The sequence below is a fragment of the Erinaceus europaeus genome, chromosome 11, assembly GCF_950295315.1.
Source record: "Erinaceus europaeus chromosome 11, mEriEur2.1, whole genome shotgun sequence".
NCBI classification, from domain to species: domain Eukaryota; kingdom Metazoa; phylum Chordata; class Mammalia; order Eulipotyphla; family Erinaceidae; genus Erinaceus; species Erinaceus europaeus.
The window spans coordinates 58,768,898-58,789,596 of record NC_080172.1 but is presented as its reverse complement, the minus strand read 5'-3'; the positions used below and the strand labels follow the sequence as shown (position 1 = coordinate 58,789,596).

The 20,699-nt window shown below is 42.8% G+C and overlaps 1 protein-coding gene across 1 annotated transcript in view; it reads left to right on the top strand.

Annotated features, from left to right (window-relative positions):
* PTGFRN (prostaglandin F2 receptor inhibitor) overlaps positions 1-20,699 on the top strand; it is a 112,670-nt gene that overhangs the window by 37,561 nt on the left and 54,410 nt on the right. The window contains exons 2-3 of the mRNA XM_016189308.2: positions 12,546-12,914; positions 17,541-17,954. Coding sequence (XP_016044794.1) covers positions 12,546-12,914; positions 17,541-17,954 — 783 coding nt within the window. The remainder of the gene's footprint in view (positions 1-12,545; positions 12,915-17,540; positions 17,955-20,699) is intronic.

Sequence of the window (20,699 nt, the reverse complement as noted above, 5' to 3'; positions counted from 1 at the left end):
TTATATAATATATATATAAACAAAGGTTGCTTGTCAGGAAACATTTCCAGGAAACTTGTAGTCATTTTTATTATTTTACTTGGCAACAAACTCCACTAATCTTTGCTTCAAACTTTATTCCCAGGCAGCTTCAACTTAATCAGCTTCAAAAAATGAAGTGTATATAAGTACAACTGAAAAGAGCTGTCACATCTAAGGGCCTAGAGCTTAAACAATATTAGGGCATCTTGATGTTATCAGATCCATGAACACAATTTTTAGAAGCAATCATATTATGAAGTAGCAGCTCCCAGTTACTTCTTCAAGTTTTACCTTCCTCAGAAATTGACTCAAGGACCAGAAGTTAGCTGACAACAGGCAAGGTATGTGTCTTGAGATGCATCCAGGTCCAGGTTCAAGCCCTGGTACCGCATGGGAAAACCATAGCACCACAGTAAGCTCCAGTACTCCTTTCTCTGTCTGAATGGAAAAATGAGCCAACAAGCCCCCAAATCATGAGTACTTGAGGCCCCCCAGATTAGTAAAAAATGAATTAATAGATAACAAGAAAATTTCTTTCAGCCTGAGAGCATTTCTTTCAGCTACTTTGTCTCATCTTGGCATTTAGTGGTAAGAACTACCTTCTTCGAGCAGTTCCCTCGATGTAAGCATGCAGATACCTCATTTCCAGAAAATTGAATCAAAAAAATATTCTCGGGAACAACTCCAAGATTTCAGCCCACCAGTTCCCACTTGTGCCTGCACTTTGGTGAGTTTCTTCTGGTTCATGGTGTCTTTCATCTGAGGCTCCTGTCCTGGATTCTGTGGAGGCAGAGGAAGAGACAATGTTTCTTCATCCCTAGAGCAGCTGCTCAACCTCCCCTCCTTGCTACTTTCTTGGAAATTGTTTTAAACAATGTAATTTCTCTGTTTCTCCCTTCTGGATCTTCACACTAAGGAATATAGAACACTTGTTCTCTTAGTAGCTCATTTCTATTATTGTGCTTTCTGTCTGGCTTTCATTGCAGTTGAAGAGTTTGAATTTTTTTTTTTTTTTTTTTTTTTTTGCTTCTGAGGTTATCGCTTGGGCTGGGTGCCTGCACTACGAATCCACTGCTCCTGCAGGTCATTTTTTCCCATTTCTTTGCCCTTCTTGTTGTTATTGATGTCATCACTGTTGTTGGATAGGACAGAGAGAAATTGAAAGAGGAGGGGAAGACAGAGGAGGTATAGAAAGATAGACACGTGCAGACCTGCTTCACCACTAGTGAAGTGATTCCCCCCACACACAGGTGGGGAGCCAGGGCTTGAACCTGGGTCCTTGCAGCTGGTCCTTGGCTTTGTGCCATGTGCCCTTAACCTGTTGTGCTACTGCCAGACTCTATTTGAAATGTTTTGTAGGAAATTTCAAGCTGTTTCTTCTTACCCAAAGCAGAGATGAAATCAACAGAAGGTGATGGTATCAATAATGCAGTTGAAGACAAGCCTACCCAGCCCACCTCTAGTGTAATGGTACTGAGCATAGGCCAGATAAGGCTTCACTTGAGCTCCTCACTTAGCAGCACAAGTGACCTTCAAGTTAGGTAACTTCTCTGAATCTCTGCTTCCTTGGTATCTTCATGCCATGACTCCACTGCTTCTGGTGGCCTTTTTTTCCCCCCTTTCCTCTAGATAGAGGTTAAGAGTCAGAGAGAGAGAGAGGGAGAGGGGTTGGGAGAGGGAAAGAGAGAGACTGCAGCATTGCTCCACTGCTTATGAAGCTTCCCCCTTCAGGTGCTCCCATATGGTAATGAGATCTTCATACTTGTACACTTTACTGGGTAAGCCACCTGCCAGTCTCCTGTAGGATGTTTTTACTATCTTCTTTACTCTCTCCCTACCAAGAGATATTTGATGATGAATCAAAGGGAACACATTAAAAGCAAATAATTTCAACAATGCTTATATGATTTTAGCTGAAATTATGGATTCTTTATTTACTCAAGAATTGGAGGGAAGGGGTTAGATAGGATGTGACCCAGTGGATAGAAGACATGCCTTTCTTGAGTGAGAACTTGGGTTCAACCCCTTTTGTTACATGAGAGCATCACAGACAGAAACAGGTGGAGCTTCATGTATGGTGAAGTGATACTTTGGTGTGTGTGTGTGTCTGTCTCCATATAAACTGGGCCAGGAAAGTTGTCTTGGTGGTATCATGCATGTGTGAGGCCCTGGCTTCATTCCCTGGCACTGCATGTAAAGTTTTCAAAGAAATGTTTTTATTATTTACCTCATCATTCTGTTATTCATTCTTTCATTTGTTACTTCCTTCTGAGATCAGAACATACATTGAAGACTTTGTGTCTACCATTGGTTTTTTTATGACTTCTAGGATAATGTAAGACCTTAGAACATATGAGCTCTATTTATTCTACTCATTTCATCTTCTTTTTCTATTGATATTACATGTAATATGTTTTAATTATGCATGTATTTTAAGTTCCTGAAGATAATGATATTTTATGATAGAGTAACTACTTAGATTTACTTATTTAGCTACCTTTTTTGTTGAACTTAAAAAAAGAAAAAATTAATTAATTTTACCAACCAGAGCACTACTAAGCTATGGCATAGGTTGCTGCTGGGAATTGAACAAGGGGCCTTTGGTGCTTCAGGCATAAAAGTATTTTTTCCAATATTTTATTTATTTTGGATAGAGACAGAAATCAAGAAGGGAGGAGGAGATAAAGAGGAAGGGAAAGGAGGGAGGGAGGGAGGGAGGCAGAGGGGGAGAGGGTGAGAGAGAGAGAGACCTGCAACACCCTGCAACATCACTTCACTGAACCTGGGTCCTTGAACATTGTGATGTATGTGTTCTTTTTTTTTTTTAATTTTTTATTTATAAAAAGGAAACATTGACAAAACCATAGGATAAGAGGGGTACAACTTCACACAATTCCCACCACCAGACCTCTGTATCCCATCCCCTCCCCTGATAGCTTTCCTATTCTTTAACCCTCTGGGAGTATGGACCCAAGATCATTGTGGGATGCAGAAGGTGGAAGGTCTGCCTTCTGTAATTCCTTCCCCGCTGAACAAGGACGTTTGCAGGTTGATCCATACTCCCAGCCCCTCTCTCTTTTTTCCTAGTGGGGAAGGGCTCTGGGGAAGCAGAGCTCTAGGACACATTGGTGAGGTTGTCTGTCCAGGGAAGTCTGGTCACATCCTGCTAGCATCTGGAACCTGGTGGCTGAAAAGAGAGTTAACATACAAAGCCAAACAAACTGTTAAACAATCATGGAACTAAAGGCTGGAATAGTGCAGATGAAGTGTTGGAGGGTCCTCCATTTTGTAGATAGCTAGTAGGCATATTACAGTTATTATATTTCAAAGGTCCTGTAGCTATATTAGTAGGTTTTTTTTTTTTCCATGAGGCTGAAATCTGATATGCAGGTGGACCTGAGTTATTGTCTGGGGAGATGATGTCATGGCTGGGAAAAGAACCAGAAATCTGCATCAGGGAAGAGAGTAGCTCCCTAATATGGGAAAGGGGTATAAATATTATTGACTGTAAATCCCAACATTTGATTTGATGTGATCTGGGGCCCATAATTAGCTTAGGAGCCTGTGTGACCTCTGCATCCCTCTAGATCTGAGCTCACATTCTGTGGTTATGAGTAGGAACATTCCAAGCTGCCCCAGTATCGACCCATCTTCCTCAGGTGTAGCATAGAGTTTGTTGTCCATCCTCCTTTGAGAGGATGGAGTATTCTCTACCATTGTTGATCCAGATGTATGTGTTCTCTTAGGAATGCCATCACCTGGCCCCAGAAATCAAAGTCTTTTTGCATAACCTGTCTGCTATCTACCTAGCTCTTTTTATAGTTAGTTACCTTTTGTTAACTTTTTATGTCTATAATTTCATCTTAGCCAATTTTTCTTCTGTTTGAAAAACTTCCTCTAGTATTTTCATTTTTTTTAAAGTGGGGGAGTTGCTGATTTCCTGTGTGTAAGAGAGGCCAGAGCATTGGTCAGTAATAGTCTTTGCTGGGGATTAAATTGGGGGCTTCATGCATGCAAGTCCTGTACTCTACTTGCTGACCTACTTTCCTAGCTGCTGATAGTTCTTTTCATTCTGTTTCTTGTAGAGTATTGGTTGTAAGCGCACTTAGTTTACACTTCTTTTTAACTAGAATTCCTGGTTGGTAGTTCTTCCCTTTCATCATTGTAAAGATCTCATTCCATTATCTTAGGAGTACTGTTTTCTGTTGAAAATCAGCTTCTATCAGATTTATTGTTCTTCTTTCTCTGTTTTTTAGCAGTTTTACTTACCACAGTGTACCTAGCTATGGATTTTGTTTTCCTGCTTATGATGCAGTTTGCCTTGCAGCTGTAGAATTACATTTTTATATGTTTAAGAAACATCGCAGCTATTGTCTGTTCCAAAATTCATTCTGCGTGATTGTACCGCATTCTTTTTTCTCCTCCTGTGACAGTCTCACACATAATGTTAACCTTTGTACTATCTCCTATTTGCCTTGTGGACTGGTTTGGGTAATCTTCATCCCCTTACACCCTGGACTTCAGTTTGGATAAGTTACACTGGTTTTTATTGCATCTTATCCACTATCAATCCTATTCACTGACCTCTTAGCTTCACACATATACATATGTGTATATATATTTGGTTCTACAATTTCTGTTTATTTAATGGATTTCAGGTAAGAGGTACAATCTTACTGGCTCTTTATTTGATAAAGTCATCATAGTTCTTTTAAATTCCATATCTACTGATACTAATATATTGGTCCCTGGGGATGATGGCTGGCTGGCTTTCTTTCCTGCCACCAGAGTTATTGCTGGGGCTCAGGTCCTATACCACAAATTACTACTCCCTGTGCTCCTTTTTTCCTCTCCTTTTCCTTTTCCTTTTCCTTTTCCTTTTCCTTTTCCTTTTCCTTTTCCCTTTCCCTTTCCTTTCCTTTCCTCCCCTCCCCTCCCCTCCCCTCCCCTCCCCTCCCCTCCCCTCCCCTCCCCTCCCCTTCCCTTCCCTTTCCTTCCCTTTCTTTTTTATAGAAACAGAAATTGAGAGGAAAGGGGACACTGAGATAGAGAGAGAGACACCTGTAGCACAGCTCACCACACTCCTTCCTTGTGAATTATAACATGTGCTCTCAGTTGGGTGCACCACCACTGGCTCAGAGGCTCCATTTCTACTGTATGCTTTCTCCTTAGTTTTCTGTTACTTGTTTTTGTCACCTGGAAGAACTGGTAAGTTTTGATTAAATACTTTTCCTCTCTGTGTGATGCTCTCTTCTTCCAAGAAGATAACTATTTTGGGGGACAGGCCAATAGAATAAGAGACATTCTATTCATTCTGTGGACCTAGTAAGTAATTGAGATGGTTTGAGACTGGATTTTCTGTTTGATAGGAGCTCATTGTTATTTCAGCTTTGCTCCTACTCCAGGGCATGGCCCTCCTGGGTTGTAACAGAAAGTCTGGGGGTGTTTACTATAGTCTGCTTTACTTTGTGTACTCAGAATTCCAAATTTTGTTTCCCCAAATACTGTGAGATGGCCAAAACTTTGTTTAACCTTTCAGCCTCCTAGTATTTACTTTTGCTTAGCTTCACAGCCACTTATTCTCCCACTGTCCCAGCTCTAAGCTCCAAGCCCACTTTCATGTCATTTGCCTTCAGGGGAAAAGCAGTGCTGTGTGTCTGGCTGCTTCTGGCTGTTGCCATTTTTCTAAGAATCTTGGCTCTTCAAACTATGACTTTTTGACATCCCTGGCTTGGAAGTTGGCTTCTTAGCCCCATGAGGTGCTAGAAACACTAAACTACTAGCTTCTACTTAGTGTCTGGCCTCCACCACTTAAAAACTGCCAAACTTCTGGGAAGGCTATCAGGGAAGGGGATGGGATATGGAGATCGGGTTATGGGAATTGTGTGGAATTGTACCCCTCTTATTCTATGGTTTTGTTAATGTCTCCTTTCTTAAATAATAAAAAAAAAAAACTGCCAAACTTCTTATGAAAAAGCAGTGGACACCAAGTAGACATACTCAGGGTGTTTCTGTGGTATTGTCACCTTGATCTGGAATATACTGAATATTCACTAGTGTATTCAATGAGCTGTTTCTTGTATCGTATCCATTTTATGTTGTTGTTCTGTTACGTGTGTAATGATCTGATACAGACTATTCCCTTATGCAGATAGCTATATGTGGAAATCTCAATTATTAGTATTTTGATATGTATACCATATTTACCTCCTTATTTCCCAGAAAAGAATTTGAGGAAACTTGCCATGAAATTCACATATATTAATTAAAACCTTAAAATAGGGTTAAATAGTCAGAAGTACCAGGATAGCAGGGAAAGCAGGGGAAGGTATAGAGAAAGGGGGGTGGGAGGAGGAGACATTTACTAGCTGTTTAAACTGAATGATTTTCTTAGTTGACTATCATATTTAATACCAGATTTCCTTGAAGATGAGGTATAAAAAGACATGTGGGGAGATGGGTGGTAGCGCAGCAGGTTAAGCGCATGTTTTTGCGAAGCATAAGGACCAGCTTAAGGATCTTGGTTCGAGCCCCGGGTCTCCCACCTGCAGGGGAGTCACTTCACAAGCGGTGAAGCAGGTCTGCAGGTGTCTGTCTTTCTCTCCTCCTCTCTGTCTTCCCCTCCTCTCTCCATTTCTTCTGTCCTATTCAACGACGACAACATCAGTAACAACAACAATAATAACTACAACAGTAAAACAAGGGCAGCAAAAGGCGATAAATAAAAAATATTTTTTAAAAAAGACATGTGGATTTTTGTTTATGTTGGAAAAACAGGACTTGGAAATTGGGATCAAGAAAAGAGATAAAGTTAGCAGTAATAGTTGTATTAGATTTTTCTTTTATATAGACTTAGGCTTGTATTTATTTATTTTCCTATTAATCATGCGTGAGAGAATGAAAGGAGGGACAGAGAGAACTAAACCACTGTTTAGCTGTGGTGAAAGGAAGTGCTGGGGATTGAACTATATTGTCCTCTAGAGCAACAAGTATGCAAGTTGTTGCTCTAACAAGCTGAGCTGTCTCCCAGGCTAAAAAGAAATTCTTTTTGGAAGCTAGGAGATGGTAGAGCATTCTGAGAAATCTTAAGAACATCTAATATAATGAAGGCATTACAAAGTAGTGCTGGATTAGTAATTAAGGTTGCTAGTGCTTTGGCATTAATGTGGTATTAAAGTGTCCTTATTTTGCCTCAAGTATTAAAGATATTCCGGGGGCATATATCAATAACTGATTTGAATGGTAGGATATACCTATATAGTTCTTGTTTCTGGCTAAAGAATGTGACTCATCAATAGATATTTGTTTTTCTGCTTCTAAATTTTATGGGGATTTTGTCACATGGATTCTTATGTCATTGAATCATTTGCACAAGTAAATACTATTATTCAATAGTATCCTCAAAAGTAATTTTAAGGCTGAAAAATAAATACTTTTTATATGAAGCTTTCTTATATTGACTGCTGAAAACTAATGAAACCATCATTTAAACTCTTTACTCAGTAAAGACATTTTTATGGGTAGTTAAACTAATAAAGTTCAGAGACCAGGGTGCTTAGGACTCTTCATTTGAAATGCTTGTAGCATTTGGAAAATCTTGTTCCTTTTTCCTTCTGTTATCAGCTGTTGCAAGAGGTTTCCACAAAAATTGGCAATGTGTGTCTATGTAGATAATTCTTTTTTGATTTGAAAAGTGCCATATGCTTAATTTTTTTACAAGTTATATTTATTTTTAAGTGATATTGTTATTTAACAATATTAAAGGGAATCTGTGCTAAATACCAGATTGCTGCTAGAAGCTGAAATTCTGTTACCAGAATTTTAAATCTTGGTTTGCATGGGTTAGGGGCCACTCTAGTTCTGCATACAAGGCACAGCTTAGGAATTTTTTTTTTTTAAAGCTTTTTGGATTAGCATTTGATCTTCCAAGCATATGTTCATATCTGCTTTACTTCTCCCAGTGGTGCTATAACATCACTAGCATTGATGGTACTTTTTAGCAGGATGAGTTGGAACACAGGCAGGAGTACCCAGCTCTTCCCCAGAGAGATGGAGGGAGGCTTCACAGAGGAGGGGTGCTGGGGCTGCTTCTAGCAAGATGGTTGGGAGTTGCTAGAAGGGCATTTCTAGAAGTAGGGGCTGTGAGACTTGAGAAAGTATGACATTTCCAAAGCATGTTGGGTCATTGGTTTAGTTGGAGTGTTAGCATCATGTGCTGGGGGAATGGCCAGAGATTAAGCTGGAATGGTAGCTATGGGCGGGACCATGACTGATCTTGTATGTGTTGTATTCATTCATTCATTAAGCCAATATTTACTGAACAATTACTATGTGCCAAATAATGCTCTAGGCATTATCATTCAGCAGGGAAGAAAATTGGTAATAATAACACTGCTCATCTAGAACATTCTAGTGGTAAGAAACAGGAAATCACTAATGGTCAAAGTATGTGATAAGAAACCTCATCAAGAGTAAGAGTGGGACTGACATACAATGCTAGGGTAGTCTGGAAAGACCTCACTAAAGAGGTGACATTAGAGTGGAGGTCTGAAGCCAGCAAAAGAGCCTTGCCAAAAGTGTCTTCAAGAGCTCCTGAGGGGATATGCAAAGATCCTGAGTTTGGAGGAAGTCTGACTTATCCAAGAAACTTTAGGATGAAAGCACAACAAAAGTACAGTGGAGGGAGCCAGTGTGAGGTTTGAGAAACAAAGAGGGTTAGATTCTATGAGTCTTGATGGCCTCTGTGGACATTTTGGCTTTTATATGACTAAAATAGGGAGTAGAAAACTTTTCTAATCTCGAGTAGTGGCATCATTCAGTTGAAAGGTGTTTTATTCTTTCTTTCATTTTTACTAAAGTGCTGCTTAGCTCTGGATTTTGGTAGCCCTAGGGATTGATCCTGGGACCGTGAAGCCTCAAGCATGGAAAATTTTTTGTATAAAAATTATACAAAATTATGCTGTCACTCCCTCCACCACCCCCAAAGTTTTTTTTTTTAATTTTTATTTATAAAAAGGAAACACTGACAAAAAAACAAACAAACATATGTTAAGAGGGCTACAACTCCACACAGTTCCCACCACCAGAACTCCATATCTTGATAGCTTTCCTATTCTTTATGGGAATATGGACCCAGGATCATTGTGGGATGCAGAAAGTGGAAGGTCTGGCTTCTGTAATTGCTTCCTCGCTGAAGATGGGCATTGACAGGTCGATCCATACTCCCAGCCTGTCTCTCTTTCCCTGGTGGGGTGGTGCTCTGGGAAAGCAGAGCTCCAGGACACAATGGTGGGGTTGTCTTCCCAAGGAAGTCCGATTGGCATCATGTTAGCATCTGGAACCTGGTGGCTGAAAAAAGAGTTAACATATAGAGCCAAACAAATTGTTGACTAATCATGAATCTAAAGGCTGGAATATTGCAGTTGGGGGGGTCTCCATTTTGTAGATAGTTATTGGGCCTATTTTAGTTATATTCCAAAGAGTCATGACTATACTTGTTTTGTTTGTTTCCCTGAGCCTGACATCTAATATGCAGGTGGATCCAAGTTATTGTCTGGAGAGATGATGTCATGGCTAGAAAAAGGACCAGAAAGCTGGATCAGGGAAGAAAGTAGCTCCCAAATATGGGAAAGGTGTATAAATATTCTTGACTGTAAACCCCATCGATTTGATCTGATCTGGGGCTCATATTCAGCTTAGGAGCCTATGTGACCTCTGCATCCCTATAGATCTGAGCTCACATTCTGTGGTTATGAGTAGGAACATTCCAAGCTGCCTCAATATCAGGACCCATCTTTCTCAGGTGGAACATAGAGTATGTTGTCCATCCTCCCTTCGGAGGATAGAACATTCTCTGTCATTGTTGATCCGCATTGAGGGCAAGGTCCTATCACCCCTAAAGTTTTTAATGATTTCTTTGACTGTTGTACTGAGAGCAGAGCGCCAACATGGATTCCAGGTTTCCGGTTCGGAGACTATTGCAATAATTCAGGGGAAAGAGATGGTGACCTGAGCCAGGTTGATAGCAGTAGAAGTGTCTGAAAGATAGATCATGTCTTCTAGGAGATCAGAAGCCATTAAAGACTTTTGGCCAGTGAAGTGATATGTGGTTTGTATAGTGAAAGTAAAAATTGGGAAACACATGGGAGAAGGATTAAAGGGCCAAGACCAGGAGCTGGATCAGTTTCCTAGACACTACTCACTGAGCACAAGATAGAGACTTGACTGAGGATGTAACTTCTGCCTGAGGACCCTGTTGTTGGCAGATTGGTTGAATCATTATTGTTATCATCATCATCATCATCATCATCATCATCATCATCATTATGTGTACCAGTACTTCACATTTGCATGATTCCTTCCCTGTCCCCTTCTTTTTAATTTATGATGGAGTTAGAGAGGGGGAGAGAGAGATGAGACTTAACACAGCACTTATCATGCCTGGTGCTCCCATGTGGTGCCAAGAACTGGAACCTGAGTCCTTGTCTGTGGCAAAGTGTGCACTCTACTGGGTGAGCTGTTAACCTTTTTGATAAAGGCTAGGAATGGAGAAGAGTCTGTGTTTAAAAAAAAAAAATCCCTTCCTAAGCCTGGCCAAGGAAGTAGAGTGGATGATTGTGATCAGTTTGTCCTAGAGGAGGTCTGCAAGCCAATATGTGCTGACCAGGGAAGTAGTGGCTACCTGGAGCTTGAAAAAAATGAAGGAAACCATTTCCCACCCCAGTAGCAGTGGTGTCTGAGGTTGCAAGGGCTGTTGGGACAAAGTACCAGTAGTTGCAAGACTTCCACAGCAGAGATGTGTCTTCTGTCATTTCTGGAGATGAGCTATCTGGAGATGGCAGGGAGAAGTTGTCCCTCGCCTCACCACTAACCTCTGGGAGTCTGTTGGTGACCCTTGTCACTCCCAACTTGTAGACACATTGCCTACCCCCTCTTTCTTTGCATTCAGACAGTGTCTTCTCAGTGTGCTTCTACGCGTCCAGCTTTCCCTTTTGGAAGGACAGCATTGCTTGGATGAGGAGCTTACCCTATGCCAATGTTGCTTCATTAATTCAGCTACTTCCCTAAATCAGGTCACATTCTGAGGCCCTATGGGCTAGAGTTTCAGCATATACATTTTGGGGGCATAGTGAAGGGGCACAATTCAACCCCTAATAAGTGATAAAATTGAAAGTAAGTAATACAAGTGCCTGTTGTATTGAACTGCTATGACACAGCTGACCCTTGGCATGGAATTCTATTTCAGCGTCTCAGTGAGCCTTTCTTGACCTGTTTTATAGTTGAGGAAGCCAAAGCTAAGGGAGGTGCATCTCTTAGATTTATGGATTTACTTTTAAAGATTTATTTGTGTGTGTGTGTGTGTGTGTGTGTGTGTGTGTGTGTGTGTGTGTGTGTGTAAAAGAGAGAGAGAAGGAATAATAACCAGAGCATCACTCTAGCACATGTGATGTTAAGGATCAAATTTGGGACCTCATGCATGCTGTGTCTACTGCACCACCTTCCAAGCTGTAAGTCTTTCAAATTTAAGCCTGAGTTCCTTGACTTCAGAGCATATGCTTTGCCCTACATCCCTTAGAGTTTCTTGACTTCGGAGCGTATGCTTTGCCTTACATCCCTTTGCCCTACATCCCTTACACCTGTTCTTAGACTGTCAAGAAGAGGTTATACACATTCATTTGATCCAGGCTGGAAATAAGCACAGACAATAAATGTGCTGCAAAAGCGTGAAGTTCACTGCAATGAAGACATCTTACAGATTTGAAAGTGATGGTCCTAGAACTCCTGCCAGAGGCCTGTGCTCTTAGGGCAGAAAATGCCAGTGAACTCTTGGCTTTGCCCACTGGACAAGAGTTACTGCATTCCTGGCAATGCCCAGCAACCAGCCAGAGGCCTCTTTCTCTCTGCCTCCCTGCTCTCATTCTGAACATAGATTAGAGACAGAGTGGAGAGAAGGAAATGAGCCAGAAAATAGAAAATTAATAATTGGTAGAGTCATGATATTTTCAAATTAATTTATAGGCAACACCAGATAACCAGGGTAAAATCATTTTATTAGCCGGCTGCTCGAGGATCTGCAAGTTGGCATCCATCCTCATAGCTCAGGTCTGGGGACCCCCTGGGAATGGTCTCTTGGGAAGAGGGAGTGTGGATACAGACTGGGCAGAAGTGTAAATACTTGGTTAGCTTTGCCCTTTCTTGCACATGAAACCTCCTGCGTTATTTCAACAGCACTTTTGAGTGATGGTGGGATATTACATAGAAACGGGAGGGAAGGAGCTGTTCAAATGGATGTTCAACCTGCTTTTTTAAAGTACTTACCTTCCTCGATGACTCTCATGGGAAACAGTTGTGTGAGGACATCCTTGTTTCTGGGGTGTACTCCTGTGTCTAGGGAGGAGATTAACTCCTTCTGCCAGCCATTCCCCCCATGGACTTTGATGCCACATATCTGCTGCATGCCCAGAAGCACACCTGAGCTTGTCACCTGTGTGATTAAAGCCCTATCTCTCTTCTTTCCTTTGAAGCTGTCTGCCGAGGGCGTGTGGTGAGAGTCCCCACAGGGACCCTGGTGCGGGTAGTGGGCACCGAACTGGTGATCCCCTGCAATGTCAGTGACTATGACGGCCCCAGTGAGCAAAACTTCGACTGGAGCTTCTCGCCTTTGGGGAGCAGCTATGTGGAGCTGGCCAGTACATGGGAGGCGGGCTTCCCTGCGCCACAGTACCGGGAACGCCTGCAGAGGGGTGAGATCCTGCTGCGGAGAACTTCCAATGATGCTGTGGAGCTGCACATCCAAAACGTGCAGCCCTCCGACCAAGGCTACTACAAATGTTCCACCCCCAGCACAGACGCCACCGTTCAGGGCAACTATGAGGATACAGTGCAGATTAAAGGTAGCTACATCCAAATGAATTGTGTATGTATGGGGGTGGGGAAAGGATCTGTACATTGTGCTAGGAGGTCAGACTTTTTTTCTTTTAATTTGAAATATTTATTTATCGGACAGAGACAGGAGTTGAGAGGGAGCTGGCAGATAGTGAGACAGAGAGAAATTGAGAGAGAAGGGGGAGTTAGGGAAAAAGAGACCTGCAATATGGCTTCACCACTCATGAAGTCCCCCTCACCCTGGCAGGTGGGGACCGCAGGCTTGAACTCAGATCCTTGTGCATGTATGCTCAAGCAGGTGCACTACTACCTGGCCCAAGGAGTCGGACTTTCTTCTGCCACTTAACTCTGGGTGTTCCAGGTCTCTGAACCCTCCATTGTCCAATAGGATAAAAACATCTTCACCTGATTAAAGGGAGGAGACAGGCTGTGCGGTCCCACTCAGTTATGAGTTGGATTCATGGGAGAATGATGGAGTGTCAGCATAGGCCAAGTTATTTGTGCCTAATGAGTCCAGTTCCTGGCTGTATCACATGTCAGCTCTGGGAACGTTTCATAGCTCAGCCATTTCCATGCAAAGCAGCAACAGCCTTAGGGTCCATGTTTCCCACTGGACTGGCTCTGGGCTTAATCTCTCATAGAACCCAAAACACGTGTCTCCCTTAAAGGTTGTGAGGCCGGATGAGCTTTTATATGGAAAGTCTCAGGAGAGTGCCAGGTTAAGCCCTCTCTGAATGTGATGGTGATGATAATATTGCCCAGGTTTATAGGAATAACTTCCAACACTCAAATCTGTCTGAGTGGTTCCAGTGGTTCCAGTGAAGTGTCTGTTCTATATTCAAATCTGTCTGAGTGGTTCCAGTGGTTCCAGTGAAGTGTCTGTTTCAGACACTTCACTGGAACCACTCAGACGGATTTGAGTGTTGAAGTTATTCCTATAAACCTGACATGTGATAGAGCCAGGAACTGGACTCATTAGGCACAAATAACTTGGCCCATGGTGAGACTCCATCATTGTCCCATGAATCCAACTCATAGCTGAGTGGGACCGCACAGCCTGTCTCCTCCCTTTAATCAGGTGAAGAAGTTTTTATCCTATTGGACAAAGGAGGGATCAGAGAAGCAATGATATGCACCATGTCAATTTGTTGTCCTGGCTATGTAAACAATCATACCTTTAATGTTTGGCTATTTGTTTTTGGGGTTTTTTTTTGCCTCCAGGGTTATTGCTGGGGCTCAGTGCCTGCACCACGAATCCACTGCTCCTGAAAGCCAGTTTTTTCCCTTTTGTTGCCCTTGTTGTTCAACATTGTTGTGGTTATTATTATTATTGTTACTATTGTCATTGTTGTTGGATAGGACAGAGAGAAATGGAGAGGAGGGGAAGACAGAGAGGGGGAGAGAAAGATAGACATCTGCAGACCTGCTTCACCGCTTGTGAAGCGACTCCCCTGCAGGTGGGGAGCCAGGGGCTTACGCCAGTCCTTGCGCTTCACGCCATGTGCACTCAACCCCCCTAGTTGAGGTTTTATTTTGAGTTATTTATTTTTTCTATTTCCTGTTTCTATTTGATTTACACACACTTTATTTGAACCTGATGGAGAAGAAAGGGCAGGATATTTCTCTAATTTACACATGAGAAAGTAGAGGAACGTAGGTTAATTACTTGCCTAAAATTGTACTGCTAATTAGTAAATGAACAAGAATAAACCATTTTAATTTGGGGCTGGCAAAATAGAAACATTATTATTGTTATGACTTAATTATGCATTTATTTGCAACCTGCTGTATTCCAAAAAGAATTTACATCATGGCAAGAGTGTACTCAATGATCAGGAAAACAGAAGGTATACATGAGAACAGAAAAAGGGGATTCATGCATGCATTGATTCCATATGGATTCGTAGATCTTATCAGATCTCAGGGACTGTGTCCCCATTCGACTCATAAAGGGCTTAAATAGCCATGTCCATATGTAGATATTAAAACATCTCATCTGCCTCTCTCATTACCTCTTATTCCTACAGAAAAGGTAAATATGTCCATTTAGAGAAAAGCAAAACAAAACTAAACTTTGGTAAGTCATGTTCCACCTCCATAGGTCAGATGCATACTTGTCTTCCTGGTATTCTCAAATCCAGGAGTTGGAGACAGAATACCCCTGCCCCAGCCCTTGTGCTATACTGTTTCTTCTCCAGTTTTTTTTTTTTTAGAAACTTTATTTTTTCCCCTATTGTTGACTTTGTTTATAGTCGTTGTTATTGTTATTGCTGTTATTGTTGCTGGATAGGACAGAGAGAAATGGAGAGAGGAGGGGAAGACAGGGGAGAGAAAGATAGACACCTGCAGACCTGCTTCACCACCTGTGAAGCGACTCCCCTGCAGGTGGGGAGCCAGGGGCTTGAACCGTGATCCTTATGCCAGTCCTTGAGCTTCACACTATGTGCGCTTAACCCACTGCACCACCGCCCGGCTCCCTTCTCCAGTCTTTTGAAGGCAGGAGTGGAAAGAGGCACTCCTTGGTCAGGAAAGCAAATGGATGACCATGAAGAGACTTGGCGTGCTACCCAGATAGGGCCTGTCACAGCTGTTCTGCAAATCCATGGTCTCTCTGACCTTCAACTTAAGGAGTCTTCAAACTCTTCCTCTGTGCCCTGAGAGACTGCTGGCTTTGAAAACCAAGTCATAGTAGCCCAGCTCACAGACTGATATATAAATTCTTTTTTTTTAAGTTTTTACTATTTATTTATTTTTCCCCTTTTGTTGCCCTTGTTTTTTGTTGTTGTTGTGGTTATTGTTGTTGTTATTGATGTCATTGTTGTTAGATAGGACAGAGAGGAATCGAGAGAGGAGGGGAAGACAGAAAAGGGGAGAGAAAAATAGACACCTGCAGACTTGCTTCAAAGCTTGTGAAGCAACCTCCCTGCAGATGGGAAGCTGGAGACTTGAACCAGGATGCTAATGCCAGTCCTTGTACTTTGTGCCATGTGCGCTTATCCTGCTGAGCTACAACCCAACCCCCTGATATATACATTCTGTCAATGGATTGTCCTATTCATTTTGTAGTGGAAATTGGTCTTTGAGTTGTGTCCTTGTAAAGATATGGGGCTGGACAGTGGTGCACTGACTTGAAAGCACACATTATAGTGCGCCAGAACCTGGGCTCAAGCCCCAAATGTACTCCCTACATGGCACTCACCAGCACTTCCTTAATCCCTGCCCAATTCTTTCTAATGGAAGAGCCTACTTACCCTTTTCCAAGGTGACCTTAATAGAATAAATAGCCAAGAGTCAAGATGTCTTGCCCAGTTCCTAGACTGCAGGTAATTGGGGATATTTCCTGGGCACTGTATCCAGAGATCTCGAGCCATGTTTCTGCCTCCCGAGGAGTCCTAGAAGATTCCTTGGGCTCTCTACTCTAGCCCTGTGTCCTAACTAGGTGGCTGTTTGACAGTGTTCACCAGTTGTTATCACAATTGCTGAAAGCCTGTCCTGGCCTGGGACCAGCTCATTTCCAACTTGTTGAACCATCTGTTTCCTTTGGCTGAATCCAGCTGTCACCTCTTTTTCAGAGATGAGGAAACCGAAAACACAAGAGTGGTATACAGTGCTTTGCTTAAGAATGACAAATGTGGGGCTAGATAGTAGCATATCTGGTTAAGTACACACATTACAGTGTGTAAGGACCCAGGTTCAAGTCCCTGGTCTCCATCTGGGGGGAAAGCTTCACAAGTGGTGAAGCAAGGTTGCAAGTGTCTCTCTATCTCTTTCCCTCTTTATCTTCTCCACTCCTCTTAATTTCTCTGTGTCTCTATGTCATAATAAATAAAAAAACATTTTTTAAAGAGTTCTTATAAAAAAAAAAAGAAGAATGACAAGTTCATCCCCTAGTCATCAATCCCCAAGGGAAGTAGTCAATGCTTAGTTTTAAAATGGGGTCTTATCAAGGTCTCTTCCCTTTAAAAAATTTTTTATTAGTGATTTATTAATGATTGACAATACTGTTGGATAGGAGGGGTACAATTCCTTATAGTCTCCACCACCAGAGTTCTGTATCCTGTCCCTTCTATTGGAAGGTTCCCTATTCTTTATCCCTCTAGGAGTATGAACCAAAAATTTTTTATGGGTTGCAGAAAATGGGAGATTTGACTTCTGTAATTGCCTCTCTTTTGGACATGGGCAGTGACAACTGCATCCATACCCCCAGACTGTTTCTATCTTTTCCTAGTGGGACAGGGCTCTGGAGAGGTGGGGTTCCAGATTAGTGAAGTCATCTGCCCCGGGAAGTCAGGTTGGCATCATGGTAGCATCTGTAACTTAGTGGCTGAAAAGCATTAAAATATAAAGCAGAACAAATTGTTTAATGATCAGGAGTCTAAAGGTAAGACTAGCAGATGAGATTTGAGATTTTCATGTTGTAAGAAGGCGTCCTCCTTTTTCCAGTGTCAAATCAGCTCAGAGCTTAGATGTGTTGTAGTGAGAAAGCATGCCTATGTGAAGATTAGGACCGAGCTGGGAAGGAGATAGTTGTCTCTGGTTCTGCTCATGACTCAAGACCAGAAGGGCCTCCTAGTGAGCTCTGGGATGGTTTGGGTGCCAGGAAACCTGCTAATGTTATGTTTTCTCCCTCATAGTGTTGGCGGATGCCTTGCATCTGGGCGCCAGCCCACAGTCCTCCCGGAGCTTGAGCCTGCGCGAGGGTGAGCCCTTCGAGCTTCGCTGCTCAGCATCCACTGCCTCCCCGTTGCACACGCACCTGGCGCTGCTGTGGGAGCTGCAGCGTGGCCCTTCTCGGCGCAGTGTGCTCTCCCTGACCCATGAGGGCAAATTCCATGCAGGTCCAGGCTACGAGCAGCGCTACCACTCTGGAGACGTGCGCCTGGACACTGTGGGCAGCAACGGCTACCTGCTTTCTGTGTCCCGCGCACTGTCCGCCGACCAGGGTTCCTACAGGTGTGTGGTCAGCGAGTGGATCGGGGAGCGGGGCATCTGGCAAGAAATTCAGGAGAAAGCTGTGGAGGTGGCCACTGTGGTGATCCAGCCTACAGGTAAGTGAGCTGTGGACAGTGTGGATTGTAAACTGTGTCTTTTTTTTTTTTTTATTGACCAGACATGTAAAGAACTAGGCAAGAGTCTGGCCCTTACCTGACAAGACTTGTGCTTTTTTGCTGGGGCTTAGTGTCTACAAATCCACTGTTCCTGGAGGCCATTTTGCCATTTTGTTGCCCTTGTTGTCATTGCTGTTGTTACTGTTGCCATTGCACCCGCTTCATTACCTGTGAAGCTACCCTCCTGCAGGAGGGGAGTTGGGTGTTCGAACTGCTATCCTTATGCTGGTCCTTGTACTTCCTGCCATGTGTGTTTAACCTACTGTGCTACTGCCTGGCCTCTAAGATTCGTACTTCTTTCTTTTTTCTTTTCTTTTCTTTTCTTTTCTTTTCTTTTCTTTTCTTTTCTTTTTTCTTTTCTTTTCTCTCCTCTCCTCTCCTCTCCTCTTCTTTTCCTTTTCCTTTTCCTTTTTTTTTTTTTGCCTCCTGGGTTATTTTTGGGACTCCATGCCTGTACCATGAATCCTCTGCTCCTGGAGGCCATTTTTCCCAATTTTGTTGCCTTTATTGTTGCATTTGTTGTTGTTGTTGTTATTGTTGTTGGATAGGACAGAGAGAAATCGAGAGAGGAAGGGAAGACAGAGAAGGGGAGAGACAGATAGATATCTGCAGACCTGCTTCACCTCTTGTGAAGCCCCCCTCCTGCAGGTGGGGAACCGTGGGCTCAAACCAGGATCCTTATGCCAATCAGGATCCTTACTACCTGGTCCCCGACTTGTGCTTCTTAACTGAGTCCTGGGTAAAGTGGTGAGGGTCAGGGTGGTCCTGATTGTTTGGGGAGGTGCATTTTTTATACTATGTACCTATAGCTCTACACTGTGGGGCTGTAAAATTATAGCATATTATAAATTATACAAATCAGATAAATTAGATGATTATATAAATTATTTTATAAATCCCCCAAAATTCTGTTTTTGCTCTAAATTCAGACAGTGATACAGATAACATGCAATTCCAAACTGCCCCCCACCTCAAAGATTAAGTCCTTCTGCTGGAATAGAGGTCCAGGCTGATGTTCAGAGGGTATTTGGGTGTAGCTATCCCTCTGCTCTTCAACCGTGGCTTGACTTTGGCATCCTTGGAATCTCTGCCTTTGTCTTTGCTAGCTAGCTGATTTTGGAGATAAACATCTGGCTCATCCCAACTCAAGTTTCTCCTTGCACTTGGATGCTGCAAACATGCCTTTTACCACCATTCATGCCTCCACCATTCCCTCTTGGGCACAGAGGCCTCTCGACGGGGCTTTCTTGTTTGCTGTGTGATGCATCCCACTCCTTTGGGACAGCTAGCTCTACAAGAAGCCCCTGCCTTGTCATCTGCAAGCTAGCCATTTACTAATTAATTAATTAATTTTTAAAGATGTATTTATTAACTTGAAAGGTAAAGATGAGAGAGAGAACAGGGAGGACCATAGCATCACTCTGGCACATGCGGTGCTGGTTTCCAAACTTATGACCTCATGCTTTTAGATCCAATATTCTAGTCACTGTGCTACCTGCTGGGCTGCTAATATTTTGTGGTTTAACCAGAGAACTATTCAGCTTTGACTTTTGGTGGTGCTAGGGATTAAATCTAGCACCTTTCACATCCAAATCCTATGCACTACCACTGTGCTACCTATCCAGTCCTGAACCAGCCTTTTTAAATGAACAAAAAAACCTCTCCCTTCTCCTACGACGGAAAAATTTAAGAAAATACAGTTTAATCTGTGCATTTTTAGAAAAACCGTAACAATCAAAGAGAAACATATGTGGAAGAAGAACCAACTATTATTAACTCTGTGCTCTTAAAGCATCCTCAGAGAGCCTATCAAGTCCCCAGCTCATGCAGGTCCAGAAATCAGAAGTGCTTGAGGGCCATTACAGGCCCTGTGGAGTTTCTGACTTCCACAGAAACAGAGCATCAAGAGACTGTCACAGTGCAGTGTCATCACTGTGGATGACCAGGTGTACCTGGCTTTCTGGGTCTGACATCCCAAGATCACAGAGTACTTCACTACTGTTGTGGCTGTCTCCTCTTTTGTGAAAGGGGAACACCTGGACTCATTTCTTGAGCATAGTCATGGGTGTGCTGCTGCTCCAGCTGAGATGAGAAGGCAGGCAGGAAACCACACACATGGGATGTATTCTTTCCACTGCAAGTGATACCATCCTGAGCATTTTACTCTGATGTTGCATCATCATGAAAAAACTAGATTTTGCTAAAAGTGGGTGGCAAAAGCAGAACTTCAATGCTTCAATCTCTGTGAAAATTCTTGTGACAGGGGCTACCTGTCACACTCAGTCTTGTCCCCCTGGCTGCATAAGTTGCATATGGGGCTGGGGAGACAGCATAATGGCTATGCGAAAAGACTTTCATACCTGAGCCACCAATGATTTCAGGTTCAATCCCCAACACCACCATAAGCCAGGACTGAGCAATGCTTTGCAGTGGGGTAAGAAGGAAAGGGAGGAGAGGGGAGGGGAGGGGAGGGAAGGGAGTGAGCAAATGAAATAACTCTCTTGGATAATGTGCTACTTTACCATGTGTGTGACCCAGGTTCAAGCCCAGCCCTTACCACATTGAAGGAAACTTCTGTGCTTTGGTCTCTTTCACATTCTCTCTGTCTTCTCTGTCAAGAAAGACAGAGAGAGAGAGAGAGAGAGAGAGATGAGCTTGGTGGTGGCACACCCAGTTAAGTACACA